At 39.7% G+C, this 25,855-nt stretch overlaps 1 protein-coding gene and 1 pseudogene across 8 annotated transcripts in view; both read right to left on the reverse strand.

The window, feature by feature from the left end:
- BICD1 (BICD cargo adaptor 1) overlaps positions 1-25,855 on the reverse strand; it is a 172,536-nt gene that overhangs the window by 81,222 nt on the left and 65,459 nt on the right. For all 8 annotated transcript variants that reach the window (XM_032472996.1, XM_032472999.1, XM_032472998.1 and 5 more), the window contains exon 2: positions 8,927-9,139. In XM_032472996.1, the coding sequence (XP_032328887.1) occupies positions 8,927-9,139 (213 nt within the window). The remainder of the gene's footprint in view (positions 1-8,926; positions 9,140-25,855) is intronic.
- On the reverse strand, positions 228-20,674 carry LOC102506698 (annotated as a pseudogene).

Raw genomic sequence — 25,855 nt, forward strand, 5'->3', positions numbered from 1 at the left:
ACTTCTCTGCAATTTCCCATTTAATTCTCCATTTGGCACTGGCTTAATGACTGGCTATTACACAGGAAGTTGCTGCAATTGCCACATCAGGCCAGAAGCTTATGCCCCCTCTCATTGTCTCACGCAGAAAGAAGAGTCACAAATGAAAGTGGTACTATTTTGAAGCTGTGTCCAAATGCTGTCCTACATCTGGATGTTGGAAACATTACCATATGCTTTTTAAAAAATCACTGTAACAGTTCTTAATGAAAGTTGTATACAAGATTATTCCTGCATCTTCTCAATTGTTTCTTCCTTATATTTGCCCTTTTCCTTTCCTACTTGGTGAGATTTGGCTTTACATTCGAGGATCTTTTTGTGGTCTTCACCCCGTTTTAGTCTAGTGATAAGCGCCTTGCTGGGGTGAATGGCCACATGGACAGTCGTGCCATGAGCCCTCCCCGCTGCACTTGTGCAACGTAGACGGCACATTTCTTCCTGTGAACCTGGACCACTTTGCCGACCTGCTGCCCCTCGTAGTGCCCTCATTCAACCTGAACTTCATCATCCTTTCCGATGGGCATGGATTGAACATTGTACTGTCTCAGCTCTTTGGAAGACATAATCTTCCTGCGAATGTGGGAAGGTGCACTGAAATGCCTTTTACGGTTCTTGCATCGGTCAGAAGTCACAAAGGGACAGAACTTCATTTTGGCCACTGGCGTTTCAGCAATGGCCACGAAAGGGAAGATGCTTTCGTTTCTGAAGTCTTCCCCTAAGTGTTTGGTATTATGGGATGCCTAGTGCACCCCTAAAATAACCCCCAAAAGGATAAAGGTATTTTCGACTGAAGATCGACTGCTAGGATTTTGAAAACTATTCAGAAGCTGCCGGATTATTTCTCACTGACAAATACAATAACCTAACTTTCCAAATCATGGGGGGAAAAAGTATTTCCCAATCCTTAAAAAGAGAAATTAAACATATATGCTCCTTATAACAAGGCATGCATTCTAACCTGTAGTCACCGACTCTGTGAGCATATGGGACCATGGAAGGCATAATGATTTTACAGATGCGTATAATGCACTGTTTGATGAATGGAAACCTGACTCTCCCTTGGGGACACTGTTTCCCTTGCAACTCTCTCCAGTAGTGGCCTGTGGGACAGGTGCCCAAAAGGCTGCTTTCAGAACATTCACCACTCCCTCCTTCCCCATCCTTAAAACCCCTCTGCTTTAAATCTCATGTCATTACGAGATTTTTTTTTTAAGCTAATGTATGTACATTAAAAAAAAAAAAATTAAAAGTGACTTCCCCGGAACGAGGCTGCAGCAGCAGGGTAGACACAGACACCATGCTACCCACTCCTGAGCACTGTTACTGTCACTTCTCAACACCGACTCAGCCCCGCTCATTTCTCTTAAGACTTTAGCTCCTGGTTCATTGTCAATATCTCCAGAAGGCCTGGTCTTAATTCCTGGCCTTCTCAGTGTGCACAAAGGTGATGATCTCCATTCCTGGGATTCCTCCTCTTGAGAGACCTTCTCCTCCTGCTTCCTGCCTTAGTGCCTCACTCTTCTCAGTGCTTATCTCACCACGCCCCCTCCTCAAATCCCCAGCACCGCGCCATCTGCCCTCTCGGCCGCTGGCCTTGCTTCCTGCTTCAGAGGGAAAACTGGAGCAACCTGAACAGGACTCGCGAAGGCTCTCCCCACTCACACCTGCCAGTGTACCAGCATCTGCATCCACCAGCTCCACTGCTCCCAAGTGTCTACCCTAGAGAAATAAACACTTGTGTTCACCTAAGAACATAAATGCACATGAATGTATACAGCAGCCCTACTTGCAAGTGCCCAAACTCAAAATAACCCAAATGTTCTCCAATAGGTGAATCAACTAAAAAAAAAAAAAGTCATGTATCCACACAGTGGTATTTGGCAATAAAAAGGAAGGAACTACTGACATGCAACAACTTAGACGAGTCTCACAGGCATTACGCTGAGGGAAAGGACTTGCTCCCAAAAGGTTACACACTGTATAGTTCCATTTACATGATGTTCCTTAAAAGACAAAACGATAGCGGGGGAGGGTACAGCTCAGTGGTAGAGCGCATGCTTTGCATGCACGAGTTCTTGGGTTCAATCCCCAGGACCTCCTCTGAAAAATGAATAAACCTAATTACCTCCTCCCTGACCCCCCCCCCAAAATAAAATAAAATAATAAAAGACAAAGCTGTAGTGATAGAAACAGATGACTGGTTATCGGAGATTGGGGTGGGGAAGGATGTGACTACAAAGGAGTATGTGGTTACATGAATCTATGTATTTGTTAAAATTCATTGAACTATACACACACATTTAAAAAAATTCTGAGAGCCTATAATTTTAAACTAATACTACAAACAAATCCATGAATGTAACTTATTTTTCCCAAAGGCACAATCAGATCAGTCATTCAAAGGCGAACTGTCAGTATATTGCTAAACTTTGCTTTCAAATTCCTTGATCATGTTAATAGGGATGTTTGTTCACTACAGCTCAGCAAGTGTCAGAAAGAACTTTTCAACAAAAAGAAATACAGCCCTCTCTAACAGAATCAATAAACCAGTAAGCAGGCACTAACATGGTTAAAAGAAGGGACTCTGGATTCAGATCGCCTGGCTTAGAACACCAGCTTGACTGCCTGCTGGGCTGTTGTAAGCCTCTCTTTGCCTCACCCGGAAAGTGGGGATAGAAACAGCACATGCCTTGTAAGTTCGAGAGAATTATATAAGATAATGAACATAAAATGCTGAGTATCGTGCTTGGCACGTGATAAGCTCTCATAAATGTTAGCTATGACATTATTGTTAGTTATTTAAACCAATTAAAGAGACTGGTGATTCTTCCCTGTTTGGCACTCTGCAACATTCCAGGGAGGTGTGAGGTCCATTCCCAGTAAGTACAACGAGCAGGAGAGAAACTGGGACATGCCGGGGAAACAGACAACTTTCCAGGTATAGCCACGCCGTGCCTTTAAAGAACAGGAAAAATCAGCATTCAGTTGGAGTGTCAGTTTCATGCAGCTACGTGTACACACAGCTCTCAAAGGCCAAGCATTCAACCAGAAACTCAGAGACTGCAGGAAAAGCTTCGTTATTACTGAATGCCGTAATTAAATAATCAACCTCTCCCCATGACTCGGGTCATCGTAAGCACATTCAGTGTCTCACTGAAAAATAATGCAGCGACCCTTTGGAGAACCAGCCAGGTACAGAAGGCTATTTACACTGATAGTAAGAACATCCAGACGGATCTCCTCTTTCAACCTGCTGGCTTTTAAATATGTGCTGTCTCTTCTTTTGACGTCCGGATGCCAACCATTCCTTCTTGCTACTATCAGAAGGTGCTGCGGCGACTCGGTTTACTCCAATACATCTTCCTAAATTTTTTGTTTCTGTCTGGCTATGTGAAGTCCAATCACCAAACTTTGAAACAATAAATAACACTAACATAGTCCTCAATTTCTCATAAAGCACTTTCATGAAAAATATCTTATTTTATCCTCACAAAAATCACGAGGAGTAGGACAGGTGCTACTATAACATTTATACGGAAAATAAGATGCTTAATCAAACACAAATAATAAAATGCTCGAGTTAGGACCTGAACTCAGATTTCCTGATTTCCAATTCCACACTATTACCAGACCTCCTAATTATACAGTAGAAGCAACTCCATTTTTAAAGCGTGGCTGAAGGGCTCCTCTTAAATAAAAGTGAACGTGTGCTAGTGGTTGAGGTCCAGGGCTTCTCATCTGGTGTTTTGCTTTAGTCCAGCAGGTGTCACCTATCTGTGGTTTTAGTGAGAGACAAAGATGAGTGTAATTTACTGTTTAATTTTTTTTAATTTATGTATTTATTTAATTGAAGTATAGTCAGTTACAATGTGTCCATTTCTGGCATACAGCATAATGTCCCTACTGTCCAAAATGTTTTCTTAGTCCGTTTGAGCTGCTCAAACAATAACACCAGAGGCTGGGTAGCTTCACAGGCATTTAGCTCTCACAGCCCTGGACACCGGGAGGCACGGGCAGATTCAGTGTCAGGTTTGAAGGCCCACTTCCCGGGTCACAGACGCCACCTTCTCGCTGTGTTCTCACCTAGTGGAAGGGGTGAGGGAGCTCTCTGGGGTGTCTGTCGTTGGGTCTCATTCATGAGGGCTCCACTGTCAACCTAATCAACCCCCAAAGTCCCCACCTCCAGACACCATCACATGGGGTGTCAGGTTTCAACATACGCTGAAGGGACACAGATACTCAATTTATAACATATATTGTCTGAAGCACAGCTCACTCTCTATTTCCACAGATACTAAAGAGGAGAAGGAAACGGTTTCTAAACACATTGAGCTGTTCTAACACTGAAATCAACCACACGTTGAATTTTTGTTCACTGACGCTTCCCAAGCACCCAGGCATCTGGCTCATAGCGAGCACTGAGGTGCCTTGTTGAATGAATGAAGGTGTGACTGCAAAGTGCAAAATCCCAGAAAGATGAAAACCCTAAGATGAGAAACTCAAACCCTACATCTGACAGTTCATATTTTCAAAAATTTCCAACAGGGGTAAGGACAGTTAATAGTAGCATGTTTTACCTTAATTCAAAGAGACACCTGCACCCTAATGTTCACAGCAGCACTATTTACAGTAGCCAAGACATGGAAACAGCCTAAATGTCCATCAACAGAGGACCGGATAAAGAAGTTGTAATATATTTATACAATGGAATACTACTCAGCCATAAAAAAGAATAAAATAATGCCATTTGTAGCAACAGGGATGGCCCTGGAGAGTGTCATTCTAAGTGAAGTAAGCTAGAAAGAGAAAGAAAAATACCACATGATATCACTTATATGTGGAATCTAAAAAAAAAGACAGACAAACTTATTTATAAAACAGAAATAGACTCACAGACATAAAAAACAAACTTATGGTTACCAGTGGGGCAGGGGGTGGGAAGGGATAAACTGGGAGTTCGAGATTTACAGATACTGACAGGTATATATAAAGTAGATAAACAAGTTTATACTGTACAGAACAGGGAACTATATTCGATATCTTGTAGTAGCTCATGGTGAAAAAGAATATGAAAATAAATATATGTCTATTCATGTATGACTGAAGCTTGTGCTGTACACCAGAAATTGACACAACATTGTAAACTAACTATACCTGAATAAAAAAAATAACACATTTTTAAAAAGCAGACACACTTTTTAAATAAAATATGAAATCTATAATGAGTTTTTTGGTTTGTTTCTGAAATTCTTTTTTAAAAATTTTTAATTGAAGTTAAAAATTTAACTGAAGTTTGAAGAACCAAAAGCAATAATGAAAACATACTGTGATTCCTACCACCTGATTCATATCTCAACAGAAAGAATTTTCAAAGTAATAAAGTCAAAAAGGCATTTACCTTAAGTTTCTTTAACCTAAGAATGTGGATATACATAATAAATAATATCTTCAATAATATTTATAGAGGATGCAGAAAACTATTAATGATAATAGTCTGTTCATTTATTTACTATATACTAAAATAATCTTTAACCCATATATGATGAATATAATTCTAAAACTTTTAGCAGAGCTGAGTCTAGAATGTTGATTTTCTAATACCTAATTCAGAAATGTTTCTGATTTTCCCACTGTACTATCCTATATATACCATATATGGAAAAGAATCTGACCATGGAATTACATGCACACACACACACGTGCACAAACATACATGTAAAGTTTCCATAACACACACAGCACATATACAGACAGGCACATTTGCCAGTACCAATCAGCGTACTGAAATAAGAGATGAGTCCTTTCAATAAATTTTAAATGATTCCATTAATTAAATTATTAAATTCACACAACATTGTCAAGCAGATGATTCACTACATTTTGCATTGGTTATCCCTGTCTATTTCTCATCGCTTATCGAGTCATGATTTTTTTGTTTCATGATCTCTTTTGATCACTTTGCATCAGTCAGTACCCAGAGTACAAAAAGTAAATAAATTTGATCCTACAATTTAGAAAAAATCTGAGATTTCAACTTGACACCAGCCATCAGAAGTCTGTATCAATATACCAAGGAGTAGAATTGATTCCTCTTCTCCTTTTACAAATGTACTCTGCTCTATACGCTAGTTACACTTTTATTAGGGACATTAAAACATGAAGCCTGGATGAAAAACAGCAGGGCTCTGCGGTGTAGTTAGTACCACCACCTTTCAGCTCATCACAAAGAACATCCACACATCCGTTGCTGGCCGACAGCGAAGACCAAGAAACCAACCACCTGGGTTGTTTTTAGTTTCCTCTTAGTTTCTGACAAATTTGAATGAATAAACTCGCAGGCTAAATTGCCTTAATTTATTTCAGATTTAAAAATACATAAATTTGAATGGAGCACGTTAGTCTCTTACTGCAAATCAACGATTGAAAATGCATAGGAATCAAAGGACTGTAACCGAGTGGCCACTCGGCAACTCTCCAAATTGTGCGCTTTATGGCGCTCCCATGCCCAGGTCCGGGACAAGGCTTCTCAAAGCTTCCTCGGTTCATTCCTAAGCTACATCCTCATTCTTTTTTGTTGTTGTTGTTACGGGGGAGGTAACTAGGTTTATTTATTTATTTTTAATGGAGGTATGCTAGAAAAGAACAAATCCGACGCTTTATTAGATCTGTCCCTTTGGCTTTAACCACTGTGCCCTGTCTTCCAGGCTTAGTCTTGCTCGCTCTGCTCTCACGTGAAGGTAACAAAGTTGCAGAATAGAGAATAACCTTTGTTTCCTTGGAGGTTTTGCAGGAGCACCAGGAGCTAGCCCACGTGGACGGCTGCAAGGATAAAGGATTCCTACACCAAGAAGTTTGCAACAACCAACCACACCTCCTCCCGTTTTTTTGTGTAAAAGGAGCCCGTATTATGACTGGTTCTCCAAGACATTAGTCTGCCATTGTCTCCATCTGCTGGCTTTCTGAATAAAGTCGCTATTTCTTGCCCCAACACCTTGTCTCCCAATTTATTGGCCTGTCATGCCGGCGAGCAGAACAAGTTTGGACTCAGTAACAAAGGTACTGGGGATTGAACCCAGGACTTGGTACATGCTAAGCAGGCACTCTACCACTGAGCTATACCCTCCCCTCCACATCCTTCTTACTAACCAACTTGTCACACATCTATTTATTGGAAACTGCACTCAAGCATGGCTCCATCAGTCTCCACTGTCCTTCCTCAACAGAAAAACATCTGCGGATGCTTTTCCCTCAAAATTTGCCATTCTTTCCCCAACTGCAGCCGCTGCACATAGTGGGGATGTGCAGCTTTTAGAGGATCCATCCAACTGGCAATCAAGGCTGCTTGATTATTCTCCATAAACCACCTGCACATGGGTGCCAGTCACCCTCAGGTTGCCCATGTCGCAGCCTCTCTCTGGATTCGCCAGGTGAACCTGCTGCTCGGGGCTGCTGAGGTCGCCCCCTGTGGGTGTTCTGGGCTTAACCCAGGATGGTGGATTCCGTGACCTTGGGTCCACCGTGGCAGTGGATGCCTGTCTCACAGGGAAGCCTGGGGTTGGAAGGGTAAATGGCAGTCCCTTAGGAGGAGAAGGGTCCGGTACTCCAAAGGATAAGCAAGTGATGGTGGAAACCTGGCACAGATGGATGCAACAAACGAAGAACTGGAGAGCAATTGTTTTTAACATTCATTTGCAGTGGAGGGTAGTGAGGCAGGGCATCCTGAAAACTCTCATGCTTTCCTTGGTACCAACACTGAATTCCCCTTTCTCTGTCTCCAGAAGTCATATTGCTAGATTTGGGGCGTGTCCAAAAACAGCAAGCCAGGTAAAGAAGAAATCTTACTGTCACTCTTCATTTAGTTCATTGCAATATGGACACATGTGAATGTAAATTATGGATTAAATTCCAATAAATGACTTATATCTCATAATAACAAAATGTTATTTATAATACATCATGAATTTCCAGAGAAAGGTACCAGGTGGACTCCTTTGGTTACATTTCACAATATGGAACAAATTTTTCACCCTACCTTTTTCTATTATTAAAATGCTCAATTAAGGAGCCCACTTCTTAGTGGACCTGGCATTTGTCAACCTCTGAGAGATGAGTGTGTAGGGATTAAAGGCCATCTGTCCCTCTTCTACATCTTTTCTATCAAAAAAATGGAGTTTATATTTAATATGAAGCTTTCAAAAACGCTCTTAAAAGGGTTCAGGGGATGACGCTGCTTTCGGCTATTTCTGTCCCCAACATCATCCCCTCCCCCAGGACAGAATGACTCCGCCACCCTGAAACGACCCGGCAGGTGACGCACCTGCCTGAGAAGCTGAGGGCAAAGAGCGAGTGCAGTGGAGGTCCGGGGACTGGACCTGATTCATAAGGAGCTACAATTTGCTGCTTCTTTACAGCCAGAAAAATAGTTCATGGTTGCACATCACCAGACTCTAAGACCCCCTCAGAACACTCCCCCAGGGTCTCACTCCCCAGTGAGGAGACTCCTGAGCTAAAACCACCGTCACTGTGAATTAGTGCGGACACAGAGCACCGCGGCCAGCCATCCCTCTCCTCGCTGCACTGAAACAGGTAAACGGGAGGAAGTGCCCAGGGCACCGTATTTCTGAAACATCCCTGCAGAAATGGCAAGGCCCATTCCCAAGTACTCAATAAATACAGACTTTACATTCTTAGCAAACGATAAAAGAAAGAGCTTCTCGCAGAATAACCTGTCGTGTCACTTAAAAAAGCAGGAAGCCTGCTGGCGTGGATACTGCGTGCACCTTGTCTGACCAGAGAAAAGGTTTCACTCCTCTCTCTCGGGAAGCACTCTCTCTCACTTCTCTCTCCCACAGCTCTCTCCCAGGGCACCTGTGTGCTGTCGGTTTACCTCCTTCAGGTCCTGCACGACGGCCGTGAGCCTCTCATTTTCTGCCTGCACGTTAGTGACCACAGCCCGGCTCTGTTTCAGCTCGTTCTGCATCTCCAAGATCTTCCCCAGATAGTAAGCCTCCTTCGACGCGGACTCCTGCAGAAGCGTCTCCTCCCGAGTCTCGCCATCCTCAGCAACCTTACGGTGGATGGAGAAGGACTGGCCAAACGCCTGCACAGGATTTGGAAAGAAAAAAAGAGCGCACAATGAAACGCATCGCAGCACGACCGAACGGACTTGGGAACATGATTTGTTTTGCTTTGTTTGTAAGGAAAGCTATTCGGCAAAACTTGCAGAAGCAAAAAACACATGGTTCATGTAACAGGCTAGCAGCTCTCACGGACACGAAATACTTCAAATTCAGTTAATAAGGGGAAAGAGAATTTTAAAAGATTTTGCTAAAATATATATATAATGCATTAAAAGAAAACTTGAAAAATATAGCTGCTTGTTTTATGTTACCATTTTGAGACAAATCCTATTAAGGAATAGCCGGTTCAGTGCTAATGAGCCCATCAAAATTCATGTTCTTATTTGCATTCTAGGAAAAAGTCCTCAAAATAATTTTCAAGAAAGAAAATAATAGTTTCACTAGCTCTCTAATACTTTAGTGGTAAGAAAATACCAATATGAACAGTATCCTTAAGAGATAAAATCACCAAACAGCATTTGAACTGCCTGGTACCACAAAAAGACACTGCAGTGCATTCACTGTATAAGAAAACATTTGTGCAAAAAGAAATACAGGGGGAGGGATAGCTCAGTGGTAGAGTGTGTGCTTAACATGTGGGAGGTCCTGGGTTCAGTCCTCAGGACCCCCATTAACAAATAAATAAACCTAATTACACCCCACCCCCCAAAAAAGAAATACAGAAGAATTACTCAGAAATTAATGAAATTGGGAAGCTACAGGGGGTGAGTGAGGATGAGGCGGAAATGAAATGGGTGAGGGAACGAAATACGATACGAGGGATCACACTTCATGGGAGTCACACTTTTCTAAGTAAGCCTTTTCATACCGTTCTGACTCAGCACTACAGCAGTTCCACATACTTCTCAAATAAGTAATAATTAAAATCAGCCTCCGTGTGTCCAGGGACCGAAATGGAACACAAACAGTAACAAATGCACCTGGCTGTACTACGAGTGAACAGCATAACCACGCTGAAAGGGGTCGATAAGAAAAGATCCAACCAGAGTAATTAATTCTGGAAATTGGTATTTTGGCAATACACCGTAAAGTATTAAGAAAATTTTAAATTAGCATCAACTGTGTGTCAAGCACCTCAGCTAGCTTTTTCTTCACAACTACTTCCCCACGTCAATGTAACAGAAAGCTTCCATGGCGCCATTTTCCTTACTCTGCCTGAGATAGACTTAGGCAATCTAGGGTTCTCATCTTATTCTCAGCGCATAGGCAGTGCTCTCTTGGTGGCTAAAACAACCCCTAAGGCCTTAACAGCACGTGAATTTATCTTTCTACCCTTGATGTAAAGTTTAAGAATTGTACTCTAGATCCAGCACCAAAGGAAATAAAACATTTCCTACATATACACAGAATAGATCTTCAAAAGAGTCAAGTATTGAAATTGAACTCATATTTATTGCAGCTTAGAAACCTTAACTGAACATATAGGGGCCTACAAAGTTAGTCATCATTTTTTTCCTTCATTGGACCTGGTTTGGAAACCAATGGAAGTTTGCAAGTTTATCCAAGGACATTTACCATTTTTATCCCTTGAAATAGAAAAATAATACCAATGCAGCACAGGTTACAGATGCCCCATGATCTACACTCGCAAATCTGCTGAGAACTAATGCTACTCAGAAAATACCTGCATCTTACAAGGGCTGGTGAAGGAGAAAACAACCCCACTTTACCTAATCCCTAATGGTCAGTAGCTGGAACTGGGCATGAATTTGGCTAACTGTTGGCTTACCAGGCCTGTCTGGCTCTGCCAGGTACCACCATCCTCCATCACTGTTCCAGATCTCCCCTCACAAAGCTGGACCCAAGAGAAGAGAAACTCTCTTTTTCAAGGCTATTGAAGCCTCATGCTTGGCAGAAATCACAAATTAGCTTCGATGTCTATTTATAGGCACACCTGGGGCAGCCATGCTTCCAGTTATATTTTGTTCAGATAGCAGATTCCTTTTAGACACTGCAATCATTTCACGGGTAATTTTTATTTGAAATTAATTGAGGTACAATGACATTTCTATACCATTTTATTATGATTTCTCATCATGTGTAGCTATAATTACACAATATCACCTTTAATATATTCCATTACAATGGATCACGGCCGCTTTCAATTACATGCCAGGGGAAGCCCAATTAGCTGTGTAAGTACCTTGCTTTCTCATTCTACTCACGTGACTCTTTTTTTAAATTGAGGTATAGGCAGTTTACAATGTTGTGTCAATTTCTGGTGTACAGCACAGTGCTTCAGTCAGACATGAATATACATATATTCGTTTTCATATTCTTTTTTGCCATAAGCTACTACAAGATATTGAATATAGTTCCCTGTGCTACGCAGTATAAACTTGTTTATCTATTTTTTGTATACCAGTCAGTATCTGCAAATCTCAAACTCCCAGTTTATCCCTCCCACCCCCCTCCCCCATCACATGACTTCTTAACTCAAAGAAAATTGGTATTTTTCACCTTCGTGTTCCAGACTTTATGTTAACTGTTAAGCTAAGTATGTAAGGAATTTTCATACTTATTATTCTTCATAATATGGAAGACAAAACAAATCCAAGTTTGGCTAGTGTATTTAATAATGCCGTATTATCTTTAAAATATGTGTCCTTGGTTATAGAATTTTCATTCTTTCATCTTAAAAACTGTGGCAGAGCCATATCCTAGGTCACTCAAGGACATTAGACAAAATATTTTTTATCAGAAATACTAAAATGTATTCATTTGTTTGTTCATTCACTCAGTAAGTATTTACAGAGAACTGTAACAGGCACTGCTTTAGGCTCTAAGGAGCAGCAGTACTGTAGGAAAAAATCTCTCTGCCATTGGGAGCAAACACTCCTGTGGAACACAAATAAATCAGTAAGTATGTGGCACCATGTTGGAAAAGTCCTAAAAAGAAAATGAAACCCAGGGTCAGAGCATAAAACAGCAATGACATGTATCTGTGTCGTCCAGCGTGGTAACCTCTGTCCCCGTTTGGCTAATGAGCTCTTGAAACGTGGCTAGTATGACCAAAGAATTAAATTTTTAATCTATGTAATGTAATGAGTGTTAATTGTCACAATTGGCTAGTGGCTACCATGGTGGACAGAGCAGGGATAGACAATAAGGCAGGTGCTGAGAGAGGGAGCCTCCTTTAGAGGGGACAGTCAGAGAAGGGAGGGACCTTTGAGCAGACACCCGAATAAAGGAGGGTTGAGCCAGAACCTGACCTTCCCCCAGAGGAGCAAAGCTAAACTGAAGCTTTGCTAAGCAAAAACTACAGCGTAGCCAGGGTGCCTCTCTGAAGACTTCTCAGTGGTGGTTCCTTAAAGTTGCAGCCTCAGCACTAAGACCTGAGGGCTCCGGGAACGTTTACACATGATTTAACGCAGGGGAAGGAGACGGTTGTCAACTGGCCTGTCACTGGAAGCCACCCTCCCCCAATGAACTATATTACCTTCTTTGAACATATAATAAAAATTATTTGACCAATAATATTTCTCTGTTTCCTCGGCTGCCACAGTATTTAATTCCACATTAAATGCTCTGCAGCAATTCACTGAAATACCTTAAGTTTCTGGTACAGCTATCTCCTGTTTACTCTATGCCGTTTTGAGTTTTTATTGTATTTATCCCACGGTATTGGTTTCTTTCATTTTAATCTATTTCAAATACTTTTGGAGTAAAAAGAATATATTATAATCCCAGCAAATGGTTTAAACGATATTTAATTACCATGTTTTAAGTTAAGTCTTAAGGAAAGTCCACATTAAAGGACAGAGTTTGAGAGTTTAATAGAGCTGTTAGTTCTATGAAGGATTAATTCTTATTCCATGGAAAACAGTGAGCCCAAAGGATCTCATGAAGTGTACATGCATGCATACAGATGCACGCACGCGCGCACATGCACACACACGCACACACACGCACACACAAAGTGGTAAACTAGCTAAACTTCTTTGAACTGGGTAAGAAACATTTCCCAAACCACTATGTTCCAGCAGCGAAGTGTCTTAGAAGGTATGGCCCAATTAGAAAACAAGGGATCAAATGAACTTATATATAAAACAGAAACAGACTCACAGACATAGAAAACAAACTTACGGTTACTGAGTGGGAAGGGGCTGGGAAGAGGTAAACTGGGAGATCGAGATTTGCAGATACTGACTGGTATATATAAAACAGATCAGCAAGATTATACTGCATAACACAGGGAAATATATTCAATATTTTGTAGTAGCTTATGGTGAAAAAGAATATGAAAATGAAAATGAAGATATGTATATTCATGTATGACTGAAGCACTGTGCTGTACACCAGAAATTGATATAACATTGTAAACTGACTGTACGTCAATAAAAATAAATAAAAATTAACTGCTAAAAGAATTTGGTAATAAAAAAAAAGAGAGAAGAGAAGGCATCACCTTAGGTGAGACAACCCAAAAGTTCGCAGCTGGGAGAAATCCATTTCTATGACTTACGTGGCCCAAACCTTATTAGGAGTCATAAGGTTCCCCTAATATTGAGAATTAAGCCTGATCCTTCAAAGGTAGATGTACTCATAGGAGGCAAAAGAGGTTAAAGATGTGAGCTCCTTTACTGGACCAACTCTGCCACTTACTAATTGTATGACACTGAGCAAGTTACTGAACATTCTGTGCCTCAGTTTTCTCATCTGTAAAATGGGGGTAATAATGTCTCTTTCAGAGTGTTGTTGTGAGGGTTAGAGAAAATCTATGTATCATTTGGAATCGCTCTTGGTACAAATACAGTCAGTTCACAATAATTATTGGCTATTAATTACAGGAAAAATATGTGCTTTGGGAATCAAATGTATTGGGGTTTAAATCTGCCTCTTGTAACATTTTTGTCAAGGTTTTGAATTTCTGTATCTCTGTTACCTCATGTGGAAAATGAGAATGATAACATCTCCCTTAAAGGTAAGAACAGACCAGGTCTAAAGGTGAGGATATCAGATAAGAGGTACAAATAAAATCCACGGCAAAATGCCTTGGACATAGTAAATGCTTTTCAGATATCCGTTCCCACCCTCTCTCCCCTGCGTCTGGAAGTCTTGGATGCGGTGCTGGCGGGCTGGGGCTTCCGTGTGTAACAGTCTTCCTTGGGCCTGTGCACGACCCAGCAGGCTGTTCCCCTCTCTGTGGAGAGTAGCTCCCCACACATTTCTGAAACACTGAAACACCAGAAAGGGAACTCTGATGTATCATTTTTTCTTATTAAGCCACTAAAAATGTAAAAAAAAAAAAAAAAAATTTCTCAAGACATAGGCTCTAAGAATTCAGTTTTATCTTCTTTTAGTGAGAACTCTTTTTTACCTTCTCCCATCTTTTTCTGGCTTTTAACCTAACTCCTATCCAATTATAAATTCCATCCATCTGGGAAACACAGGATACTCGATTACCGATTTTTGATTCTCATCTTGCATTCTGTAAACCATTTTTAATTTATCATAAAAATTAAAAACATGCATTTTTAACTTGATGAGACTAATCGTAGGGTTTTTTTTTTAGCATCTATCAAATATCCTTAGCTGATTTAATCACCATATTACATCGCTACACGGCATCATTCTAATAAATAACATACCGTATTTTCTATACTTAACTAAATATTCTATGCTAACTTGGTTTAATGACCCAATTTTTCCAAATAATACCTAATAGACTACTATTCAAATATATCTTTACTTAAAGCCTGCATTTTTTTTTCCCTATCCTTGATGGTTCATAACTGTTGCCTTCTATCTGCTTAACAACCTCCTTTTTCTACTGTTTGGAGATTTTTCTAAATTTTGTTGTTATATATTGAATATATACAAGACAGGATTTATGACAAAATATAAGCACAAAAATAATATCAAAATGAATTTCTGTAGTTTAAGAAATAGATCATGATCCATTAGCCTCAAAAACGTGTCTACCCTTCCTTGGTTCTTTCTCCCTCATTGCACCCCAACCCCTCCCCAAACAAGCACTGTCCTGAATTTTGTATTTACCATTTTCTTGCTTTTCTTAAAAGTTTACTACATATGTATGTATTTGTAAGTAATACATTATTTAATATTGCTTTTGAAATTCATATAATGGAATCATTCCATAGGCATTCTTTTGCAATTTGCTTTTTAAACTCAACTTTAAATTCCTAAAATTTATCCATTTTGATTAGTGTCCCTATGGTTCATTTATCTCTACTTGTACAGTCTGCTGAATAAATATATACCTCATTTTAATAATACATTCTCCCAAAAATGAATGACTGGATTGCATCCCGTTTTTTGTTATTACAAACAATGTAGCAATGAAAAATCTTATGCACATTTCCCTGGCTAGCACTTCTCAGAATACATTTGGTGAAGGAACAGTTTTATTTCTAACCCTTGGTGGACTAGTGATTTTGCAAAATACAATAAAAAATCAGTTACTGTAAGCACACATCTACCACATGACCCAGCCATTTCATTCCACATAGATTTGTACACAAACGTTCACAACATTATTTGTAATAGTCAAAAACTGAATACAACTGAAATGTCCATCAACAGGTGACTGGATAAACAAATTGTGGTATATCTATACAATGGACACCACCAAACTGTCTTCCAAAGTGTCTGTACCATTTTGCATTCCCACTAGCAATGAATGAGAATCCATATTGCTCCACATCCTCACCAGAATTCAATTATTCAATTTTTTATTATTAGATTTCACAGACAAAAAATTGTATTTCAATAAATTTAACCAAAACAAATATAACATAAGGGTAAAAAAGGATTACAGAAATTGTACCATCATTCACTAAACATATGATTAATATAAACCACATCTTGATGATGACCTGCAGGAAATAATTTGCAAACCAGCGGTGGTCCCCAGAACCACCTGAATAGCATTATCTTCAGCCACATGTGTAAATCTCTAGCAGTGCTTCTGAGTCCTAAGGGCCCATTAGAATCACCTGGGAAGTTTCTTAAACCTAAAGAAACACCAGCTTCACCTCTAAATATTCTGAATTAACTAATTTGGGACAGAGGTTCTCAAATATTCTTGGTTGAAGGTACACTTGGTGTCTAAAAACTTTTTTCATGGCATTCCCCAGGACAAAAGAAATACAAAACAATTCCATTTATGAAATAGCTAAGTCCAGGCAACTCAATAAGTCTTTATGTAATAGAAAAGAATAAATCTGATTCCATATTAGATCTGTGCCTTTGGCTTTAACCCTGTGCTCTGTTTCCTGTGCTCAGTCTTGCTGGCTCTGCACCTTTTGTAAAAGAACGTTGCCTATAGTCTGAAATATACAGGAGAGCCCATTCTCAAGGCTCTGACCTTTAAGGGTATTAACACTTTTGCATTCATAGAAAGATAAAAAGTTGCAGAATAGAAAATAACATTTGTTTTGTTGGAGGTTTACAGGGACTCCAGGACCGGACTCTGTGACCTGACCCACGTGGACGGTTGGAAGAAGAAAAGATTCTGACACCAAGAAGTTTGCAACAACCACCCACACCCCCCTCCCCTTTTTAGTATAAAAGGAGCCTGAATTCTGACTTTATGTCCTAACGACATAGTAGCTGTTTGGAAAACTAATGCATGTAAATTGAAAGAAAAACATTTTAATTTCATTCTTGAACACCGCAATTACTTACAAATGGGATGTATGCACCTGTTGGGCACTGTACAACTTCTCAAACCCTGGAATCAAACTGGATCCTGCCATCTTCATTTCCACATTGATTTTCCTGTGGTATCTCTTTTATATGCATATACATATTATTTTTTTATTTAAGTGTAGTCAGTTTATAATGTGTCAATTTCTGGTGTACAGCATAATAGTTTAGTCATACATGTAAATACATATATTCATCTTCATATTCTTTTTCTTTATAGGTTACTACAAGATATTGAATACAGTTCCCTGTGCTATACAGTATAAAATTGTTGTTTATGTATTTTATATATAGTAGTTAGTATCCACAAATCTCTAACTCCCAATTTATCCCTTCCCACCCTCTTTACCCCCAGTAACCGTAGGTTTGTTCTCTATGTCTGTGAGTTTGTTTCTGTTTTGTAGATAAGTTCGTTTGTGTCCTGTTTTTTAGATTCCACATACAAGCACTATCATATGGCATTTTTCCTTCTTATTTTGGCTTACTTCACTTAGAATGATGATCTTCAGGTCCATTCATGTTGCTACAAATGACATTTTATTCTTTTTTATGGCTGAGTAGTATTCCATTGTATAAATATACCACAACTTCTTTATCCAGTCCTCTGCCAACAGATATTTAGGTTAGTTCCATGTTTTGGCTATTGTATATAGTGCTGCTATGAACACTGGGGTTCACGTATCTTTTTGACTTAGAGTTCCCTCTGGATATATGCCCAGGAGTGGGATTGCTGGATCATATGGTAAGTTTATTTTTAGTTTTTTGAGGAATCGCCATACTGTTTTCCATAATGGTTGCACCAAACTGCATTCCTACCAACAGTGCAGGAGGGTTCCCTTTTCTCCACACCCTCTCCAGCAATTATCGTTTGTGGAATTTTTAATTATGGCCATTCTGACTGGTGTGAGGTGATACCTCATTGTGGTTTTGACTTGCCTTTCTCTGATAATTAGTGATATTGAGCATTTTTCATGTGCCTGTTGGCCATTTGTATGTCTTCCTTGGAGAACTGCTTGTTTAGGTCTTCTGCCCATTTTTGGATTGGGTTGTTTGTTTTGTTCTTATTAAGTTGTATGAGCTGTTTACATATTCTGGAAATTAAACCTTTGTCAGTCACATCATTTGCAAATATTTTATGATGTTGGTCTTAAAAGAAACCACTGACAGGGAGCTGGCAAGAAGGAAGTGGAAGGAGCTTCCAGTTGAGGGTGAAAGGTTTACAAAGACCTTGAAGGAAAAGGGAAGAGCATAAATAATTCTTGTTTACAGATCATCTGAGGCCATGAGAGTGGGGGCCAGTTTAAGGAAAGCAGAGCTTGGCACAGTACAAAGAACTAAAGGGGAAGTGTGAGATAATGAGATAAGTAGGCTTAGAGGTACCTCTCAACCACCAGCATGAGAAGGATGGGGGAGGAGAAACAGACTCCCAGGTAGGAGCACCCAACTGCAAGTCAGGGTATTCAGACAGCCTTGTCAGAGAGCACAATTGCTGTATTTTTATTACTGAGTAATTCACCCCTAACCCTGACCCTATGGAGGACTTTCCCCCCTTCCTCACTATTTTTTTTCACTATTTTTGGAGCACTTATATATTACTCTTACATATCATTCCTCCCCAAAGAAATGTATTTAAAAGCCTGTGAATACTAACTACTATATATAGAATAGGTAAACGACAAGTTTCTTCTGTATAGCACAGGGAACTATATTCAACATCTTGTAGTAATTTATAATGAACAAGAATATGAAAATGAATATATGTATGTATATGTGTGCCTGAAGCATGATGCTGTACACCAGAAATTGATATGTAACTGACTATACTTCAATACAGATAAATAAATAAATTTCAACCCCCTCAAGACAAAAACAAAACAGAACAAGTAGTTATGTGAGAGCTTCAAGGAGAGTTGGCCCTCCCCAAGAATCATCATTATAAAAGATTTTTAAAAATACAACGCATGCTTGTTACTCCGAGATTTGTGATACAGGTGGAGGCTGGTCACAACACCTAGGAGTTGAAGACAGAAGACTATAAATCCTAACCCATGCTGATGAAGGCTCTCTCCTGTCTTACTTATGGCTGATCCATATCTTGTCATCATACTAGTGTCTTAACTAGTTTGTCGCAAGTTACCTTGAGACATCCAGACTTCAGAAGGTTAATCTTATCTCTTAGGAAATATAACTGTTAACTTTGAAGGTATATATACCAATTGGCTGTCAGGAAAGCTATCTTCAGGCTGCTAAGTGTAACTTCCTTGGTAAAGTGCTTAAATTCCTTTGTCAATAAGAAAACATTAAAGCTTTCGTCCTTCAGGCCTGACTGTAGTAGTTCGATAACCATGAGCAGATTCTTTTCTTCAAATCAATACTAGTATGAGGGAGAGGGTGTAGCTCAGTGTGTGCTTAGCATGCACAAGGTCCTGGGTTCAATCCCCAGCATTCCATTAAAAAAAAATTAAACCAATTAATCAATAAATAAACCTAATTACCCCACCCAATTTTTTTTTTAAATCAATACTAATGTGAATTTTTTTCACAGGCCCAAACATTTCCTCCCCAAGCCCTACTCCTATCAGTGTCTTTAACTTTTAGGGAGAAATAAGAGAGTGGAATTTGGGATGCAGACATCAAAGATTTAAGTAATTTATCCTCCCCACCCTTTCTCCATTGGTAACCTTAAGTTTGTTTTCTATGTCTGTGAGACTGTTTCTGTTCTATAAATAAGGGATAAATTAGGAGTTTGGGATTAGCAGATACAAACTGCTACATATAAAATAAACAACAAGGTCCTACTGTGTAGCACGGGAACTATATTCAGTAGCTTGTAATGGCCTATAATGAAAAAGAATATGTATATATACGTGTGTGTATATATATATGACTGAATCACTATGCTGTATACCAGAAACTGACACAACATTGTAAATCCAATATATTTCAATATTTTAAAAGAAAAGTAATTTGAGAATGCACTTACATAGTTTAAAAAAAAAAGATGTAAGTAAAATCTCAGAAAGGAGAAGATGCTGTGCTTTGAACGGCAGCTGTCTTCCCTTGATGAGGACGGTGGCTGGTGAACTTCTCATGTCTGATCACGTGTGGCTGGCCTGCCAGATGTTAGTTAACCCCCAGCCCATCTCACACTTCCCTTTGATTTTATGCCTCATCACATCTCTGATGTGAGTAATATCCAATATCAACAGGGCAGATGTGGGAGTCCGGGAAGGAGGAGGGGAGTCAGGGAAAGAGAATGCAACACTGGTTAACAGTGGGGGGCAGGCCGGGAGGCGAAGGTGTCTGATTTGCACATTATTTGGCAACTTCTTTTAACTGAAAATCAGTATCTTTCTCAGTTTATATCAGACGCTTCCAGGTCAAAACGGCCACGTCAAAGCAATAGATGTGAATGTCAGGGGACTCCTTCTTGGGGCACATTCTAAGTTCTAATTCCATATCCTCAACAAGCTGCTCTCAGGTCTGGCACCAGATTTCCTGAGTAAAACTGTGAACCTAGAGACAAAGCTTTTCCTTGTGGGCAGAAAGGAAGAAATAAGTCATCAACTTGAAAATACTTCAGTTCAGCCTTAGTTAAAATTAATGCACGAACCCATGGGTGATGAAGGTATTACGGAGAAACTTCAAGAAAAATAACTTCAGTGCAGATTATTTAAGAATTCAGGGTACTTGCTTAAGAGCTCATTGAACAAAGAACACAAGAGACAGGCACAAATTTCTACTTTAAATTTGCACACGCTCTGTCTCTTTTTAACTAGTAAGTAGCTCTTAATATTGAGTAAGTAATCTCAGGGAACCTCTGTGGTCGGTAATTTCAAACTACAAAGGCTTTAACCTGTAACTTTAAGGTTCATTATAGAAAACTGAACTTCTTAGAACGTACATTGTAGATAAAGGATTGCTTATGTAAAGTTGTAAACTGTTTGACACAGTTGATTTTGCTCACCTACCTTGTTATAATTAACTTACTGGCTGTGACTTCATTAATCTTGTTACAGTTAACCTCACCCATGTACAAACTCCTGCTAGACAGTAATACCTGCTAGACGCACATATTAAAGATACTGTCCTCCCAGTTAGATGGTAAAATAAAATAGCATTTACAGCAGATTCACTCTCAAGACTGCAATGCATAATGTCATTCGTCCGTGTACTTGTCAAGCTGTTTGCCCAGGTGAATGATATATTGTTCTAATAAGAGAGCTGTTTGCCCAGATAAGCAGACTGTTCATCCTGATAAATTGATTTGCAAGAATCCCCTAAAGCAAACAATGAAGTTAGTTATTTATTTACTGTCTAATCTTTCTGGGCAAGAATTTCCTGGAGCAAAGAGTTAAGTCATGTTGACACACATGGGTTCATTCTAATACAGCCTCCCTTTCCCACATGTGAATAACAAAATGGTTAAGGAGGAAAAAAAAAAAAACCACATAGAGGGATGTTCCACCATTCAGTTTTAGAGGCTGGTGAGTAGTTGAAGCTTGGAAGTTTGTAACAGAAAAGAACAAGTCTGACTCCATATTAGATCTGTTTCTGTGGCTTTAACCTTGGGCCCTGTTTTCTAGGCTGAGTCTCGCCAGCTCTGCACCTTTTGTAAAGAATGTTGCCTTTAGCCTGAAATATACCAGAGAGCTATTCTCAAGGCTCTGACCATAAAGGATATTAACACTTTTGCACTTATATAAAGATAACAGGTTGCAGGATAGAAAATAACACTGCAAAAAAATGCATAGAAAAAAAATGTTGCAAAGATGTAGGTTTTACAGGGGCACCATGACCTGACCCACGGGGACAGCTGCAAGAACAAAGGATTCCAACACCAAGAAGTTTGCAACAACCAACCACACTCCCTCCCCTTTTTAATATAAAAGGAGAATTCTGACTTGGGGATGATGGTTCTCCAAGACATTCGTCTGCCATCTTCTCCACCTCATCTCCCGATTTATTGGCCTGTAGTGAGGCGAGCAGAATGAGTTTGGATCTGGTAACAAGTTCACTGTAGAAGAAACTGAGACCCAGAGAGTTTAAATAACTTGCCCCAATTCATATAGCCAATTAGTGAGAGTGGGCAACACAATCTAGACATTTTGCACCAAATCCAATGTTCTTTTCATTACATGACTTAGCTCCTTTGAAAGAGTCCTTTAAACATGGAAAAATGTAGATAAATAGTCTTTTATAACACTTGTAAATGGTTCCCAGGATGGCAAGTACCTCCACAAAGGTAATACAGAGATTAAAGCAAAGGCACAGCATTTGCAAAATGATCAGCTCTAACACATCTCACGTACTTCACAATGAGGAAACTCAGATGTGAATGTGAAGCCTGCTATCGCGGCTCTGTGATCCAATACAGTAGCCACTAGCCACATGCAACCATTTAAATTTAAAGTAATAAAAGTTAAATGAAACTTAAAAATCAGCTCTTCAGTCACATCTCTGTATTTCTGCAGCAGAGATGTACACGCAGGCTCAGCAGCTTGGGGAGGTATGTTCCGTCTGACCACTTCACTACAAAATGCACATCACTCCAGTAAATGTGCACCATTAACTAAACCAGCAAGCAAGGTTATATTGGTCAGGATAGGGTAACACAGAAACATGGAACCACAAAACCTCAATTTCTTAACACGACAAAGGTTCATTTGTTCTAACTCATAGTTCAAAGTAGATGTTTCTGGACAGGTGGTTCTCCTGGATACATCGCCTCTGAGCAGTGATTTAGAGACAGGCTCCTCTGTATTCACCCTGACAGTGATGACAGAGAAAGAGAGAGAGAGAGGGTGGATTCTGCCAGATGTATGGGAGCTAGTCCGGAAGTGCTGTGCATCACTTCCCCATAGTCCACTGGCCATAAATAGTCTCCTGGCCCCACACAGATGCAAAGGGGTTGAGAAAGGCTACTTTCCTCTAGACCCAGGAAGAAAATAAAATGGGGTGGTGAGCACAGAGAGCTACTTCTGCCACAGAAGTCAGCAACACACAAACCTCATCACGCAAACAGATGAGAATTTATTTACGGCAAGGCTCGAGATGTCTTAACTATAGCCGACCTTACCCTTATTCAAAGGTGTTCCCTGCTCCTCACCATGGGATGATTTTACATCCCTGCCACGCTGATGCCACGCTAATGGCTGCACGTCTGGTGGGGCCCCTCTCTGCAGGACTGCACATCCCCAGAGTGGCCATCTGATGGGGTCTGTCAAATGCGTGTGGCATGACATGCACTCCTTTCAAGCCATCATATGTTTCCACTCCGTTTTTAACCCCTGCACTCAAAGATCAGCAAAGCCTCAGAGAGGAGCTGCTCCCTCGGCTCACATCTCAGAACGACAATGATGTGGAATAGAGTCTTAGCTCCCAGCAATGGAGGTCAACCCCTGTTGTCACAGGTCCCTGAAATGCTGGGGGTTGTTTTTTTAACCAGAGCATGACTTAGCCTAAGCAATAAGGCATCAAAACCATAACAGTGGACTGGCTCTCTAGAAGCATCATAAAAGAATGGGAATTGCTTATGATTTGTGATTAATAATAAAAATTTCCTGTGACTATAGAGAATGTGACAAAAGCAATCATTTAAATTAGGCACAATTTGGGCTTAAGGTTTTTTTTCCTGTAAAATTACTTCCCAGATCCTGGGAAAGGAACTCTGCCAGTGGCTTGAGGTGGTGGAGTCCCTGCTTGCCCTGCCAGATAGTGGGGCGGGGTTCTTGGTGGGGCTGCTTCTGTGTTCTCTGGCACTGTTAGTTCAGACACATGAAAGAGTAGGGACTTCCACCCGGACGGAACTTATAATCACATGTTCCTAAAAACTGACTTACAGATAAACTTCTGGAATTCAGCAAATCATACTGAAAACCACAGAGGAGGTTCTGCAGGAATGTAGCTAAAAGGAATAGAAAGTGTATAGCCTTTATATTAAACCGTAAAACACATTTTATGAGTTGAAGAAAATTTAGGTTTCATAAACTTTGCACACAGCAATGAAAATCCAAAGATCAGAAGCTGAAAGAGAATTTAGCTATCTAATTTATCTATTTCCAAAGTTTCAGGCAAAAGGAGTCCCATGGCAAAAGGATTTTTACCATCCGCACTTTGCGTTTCTGAAGTCTAAATTCCTTTTGCTGTCATTTTAAGCAAATTCTTATTAGGTCTTCACCTAGGATGGAAAACAATCATCACTCATGTAACACTTCAGCTATAGTCAGTTACTGACTATTCAAAGCCACAGAGTAGCAGAAGATCAGTGCGATCAGGGTACCATGAAAGCAAAGCAATACATATGTCTTCTCAAGACACCTGCACCCCAGTGTTCACAGCAGCACTACATACAATAGCCAAGACATGGCTAATTGTCCATTGACGGATGACTGGATAAAGAAGTTGTGGTATATTATACGATGGAATACTACTCAGCCATAAAAAAGAATGACATAATGCCATCTGCAGCAACATGCATGGACCTAGAGAGATCATAGTAAGTGAAGTCAGACAGAGAAAGACAAATATCATATGATATCACTTGTATGTGGGATATTAAAAAAGAATGCAAATGAACTTATTTACAAAACAGAAACAGACTCATAGACATAGAAAACAAATTTATGGTTACCGAGGGGCAGGAGAGGAGGGGGTGGAGGGATAAACTGAAGAGTTTGGGATTTATAGGTACAAACTACTACATATAAAACAGAGAGATAACAAGATCCTACTAAAAAACACAGGGAACTACATTGATTATCCTATAATAACCTATAATGAAAGAGAATATGAAAAAGAATATATACGCATATATCTGAATCTCTCTGTTGTACACCAGAAATTGACACAACACTGTAAATCAACTATACTTCAATTAAAAAAAGATGTTTTCTCCAATAAAGGCACTGCATCAGATGCCATCACAGGCAATTTAAGCATTTTACAGTAACCTAAAATGTCAGCGTTCTTCAATAGTCCTGGCTATGAGCGTCAATATTGCCGTTTTAAAACTAATAGCAAAACGGCCTCAAGGCCTGTAGAAACACAGAAAATAAGAAAATCAACACAGAGTTTTCCAACCCATTGAACAAACAGAGCTCTGTAAATGACAGGCGCCAAACTTCATGATAAATTATAGTAACACTTTTAACTCTCCTGTATGTCTAGCCCTTTGATTTTCTCAAAACAATTTCTAAAACTTTAATGAATGGAAATACTACAAATCTCATTTAAGTATTTTCTGTGCACAGTGCCAGAGAGTGGGGACCGCAAAGAGCCTTTTCCTTGACGATGAATCATCTGCTTAGGACACAAATTTACATATAAGAAGAAATTGGAAAACTACAGTACAGAATGCAATTGTCTGTACCACAGGAAATCAAGTTTTTCCCCTTCCCCTAAAATCAGAAGGATACATTCAGATACTTACCACCACCTCTCTGAACGTGGTTGTTAATGAACAGTTTCCTGTTCTATGCTGGTATTCTTTAAGTTCTCCTCCATTTGGAATGGAATGAATTTAAGTAGATCTAACAAGCATATACCGGCAGTTTTTCATTTGTAGCAGCTAATTAAAAACACCTGCAACATTAGTCTTTGTAAACAGAATGCATCTTAGAGCAATTGCCATCACAATTCCTCCAGACACCAGAGTCTTACAGTGCAGACAGATCAGCAGATTACTTCTTCCCCTGCAATTTGCTTTTGCTTTGGCTGAATTGATGAGGTACGTATACGCAAAGAGACAAATTTAATGCCACTAAAATTACATAGGTCAGTGTTTTTCTCTGGTAGAATTACAACACGTACATTCCAATAAGAAGCAAAAAATTGCTAAGAAAATTGAATTACGTTCTAAAAGCCAGTGAAAGAGAAATATTTTTCGATAGGATCATTAGTTTGGCTGAATTTTAAAATGTGCTGAAACATAATCTTTCGTATAAAGCATAAGATAACCAGCTGTCTTACTGCCTTTACATGCATAAAAATTTACATGCATTTAC

The sequence above is a fragment of the Camelus ferus genome, chromosome 34, assembly GCF_009834535.1.
Source record: "Camelus ferus isolate YT-003-E chromosome 34, BCGSAC_Cfer_1.0, whole genome shotgun sequence".
Lineage (NCBI taxonomy): Eukaryota > Metazoa > Chordata > Mammalia > Artiodactyla > Camelidae > Camelus > Camelus ferus.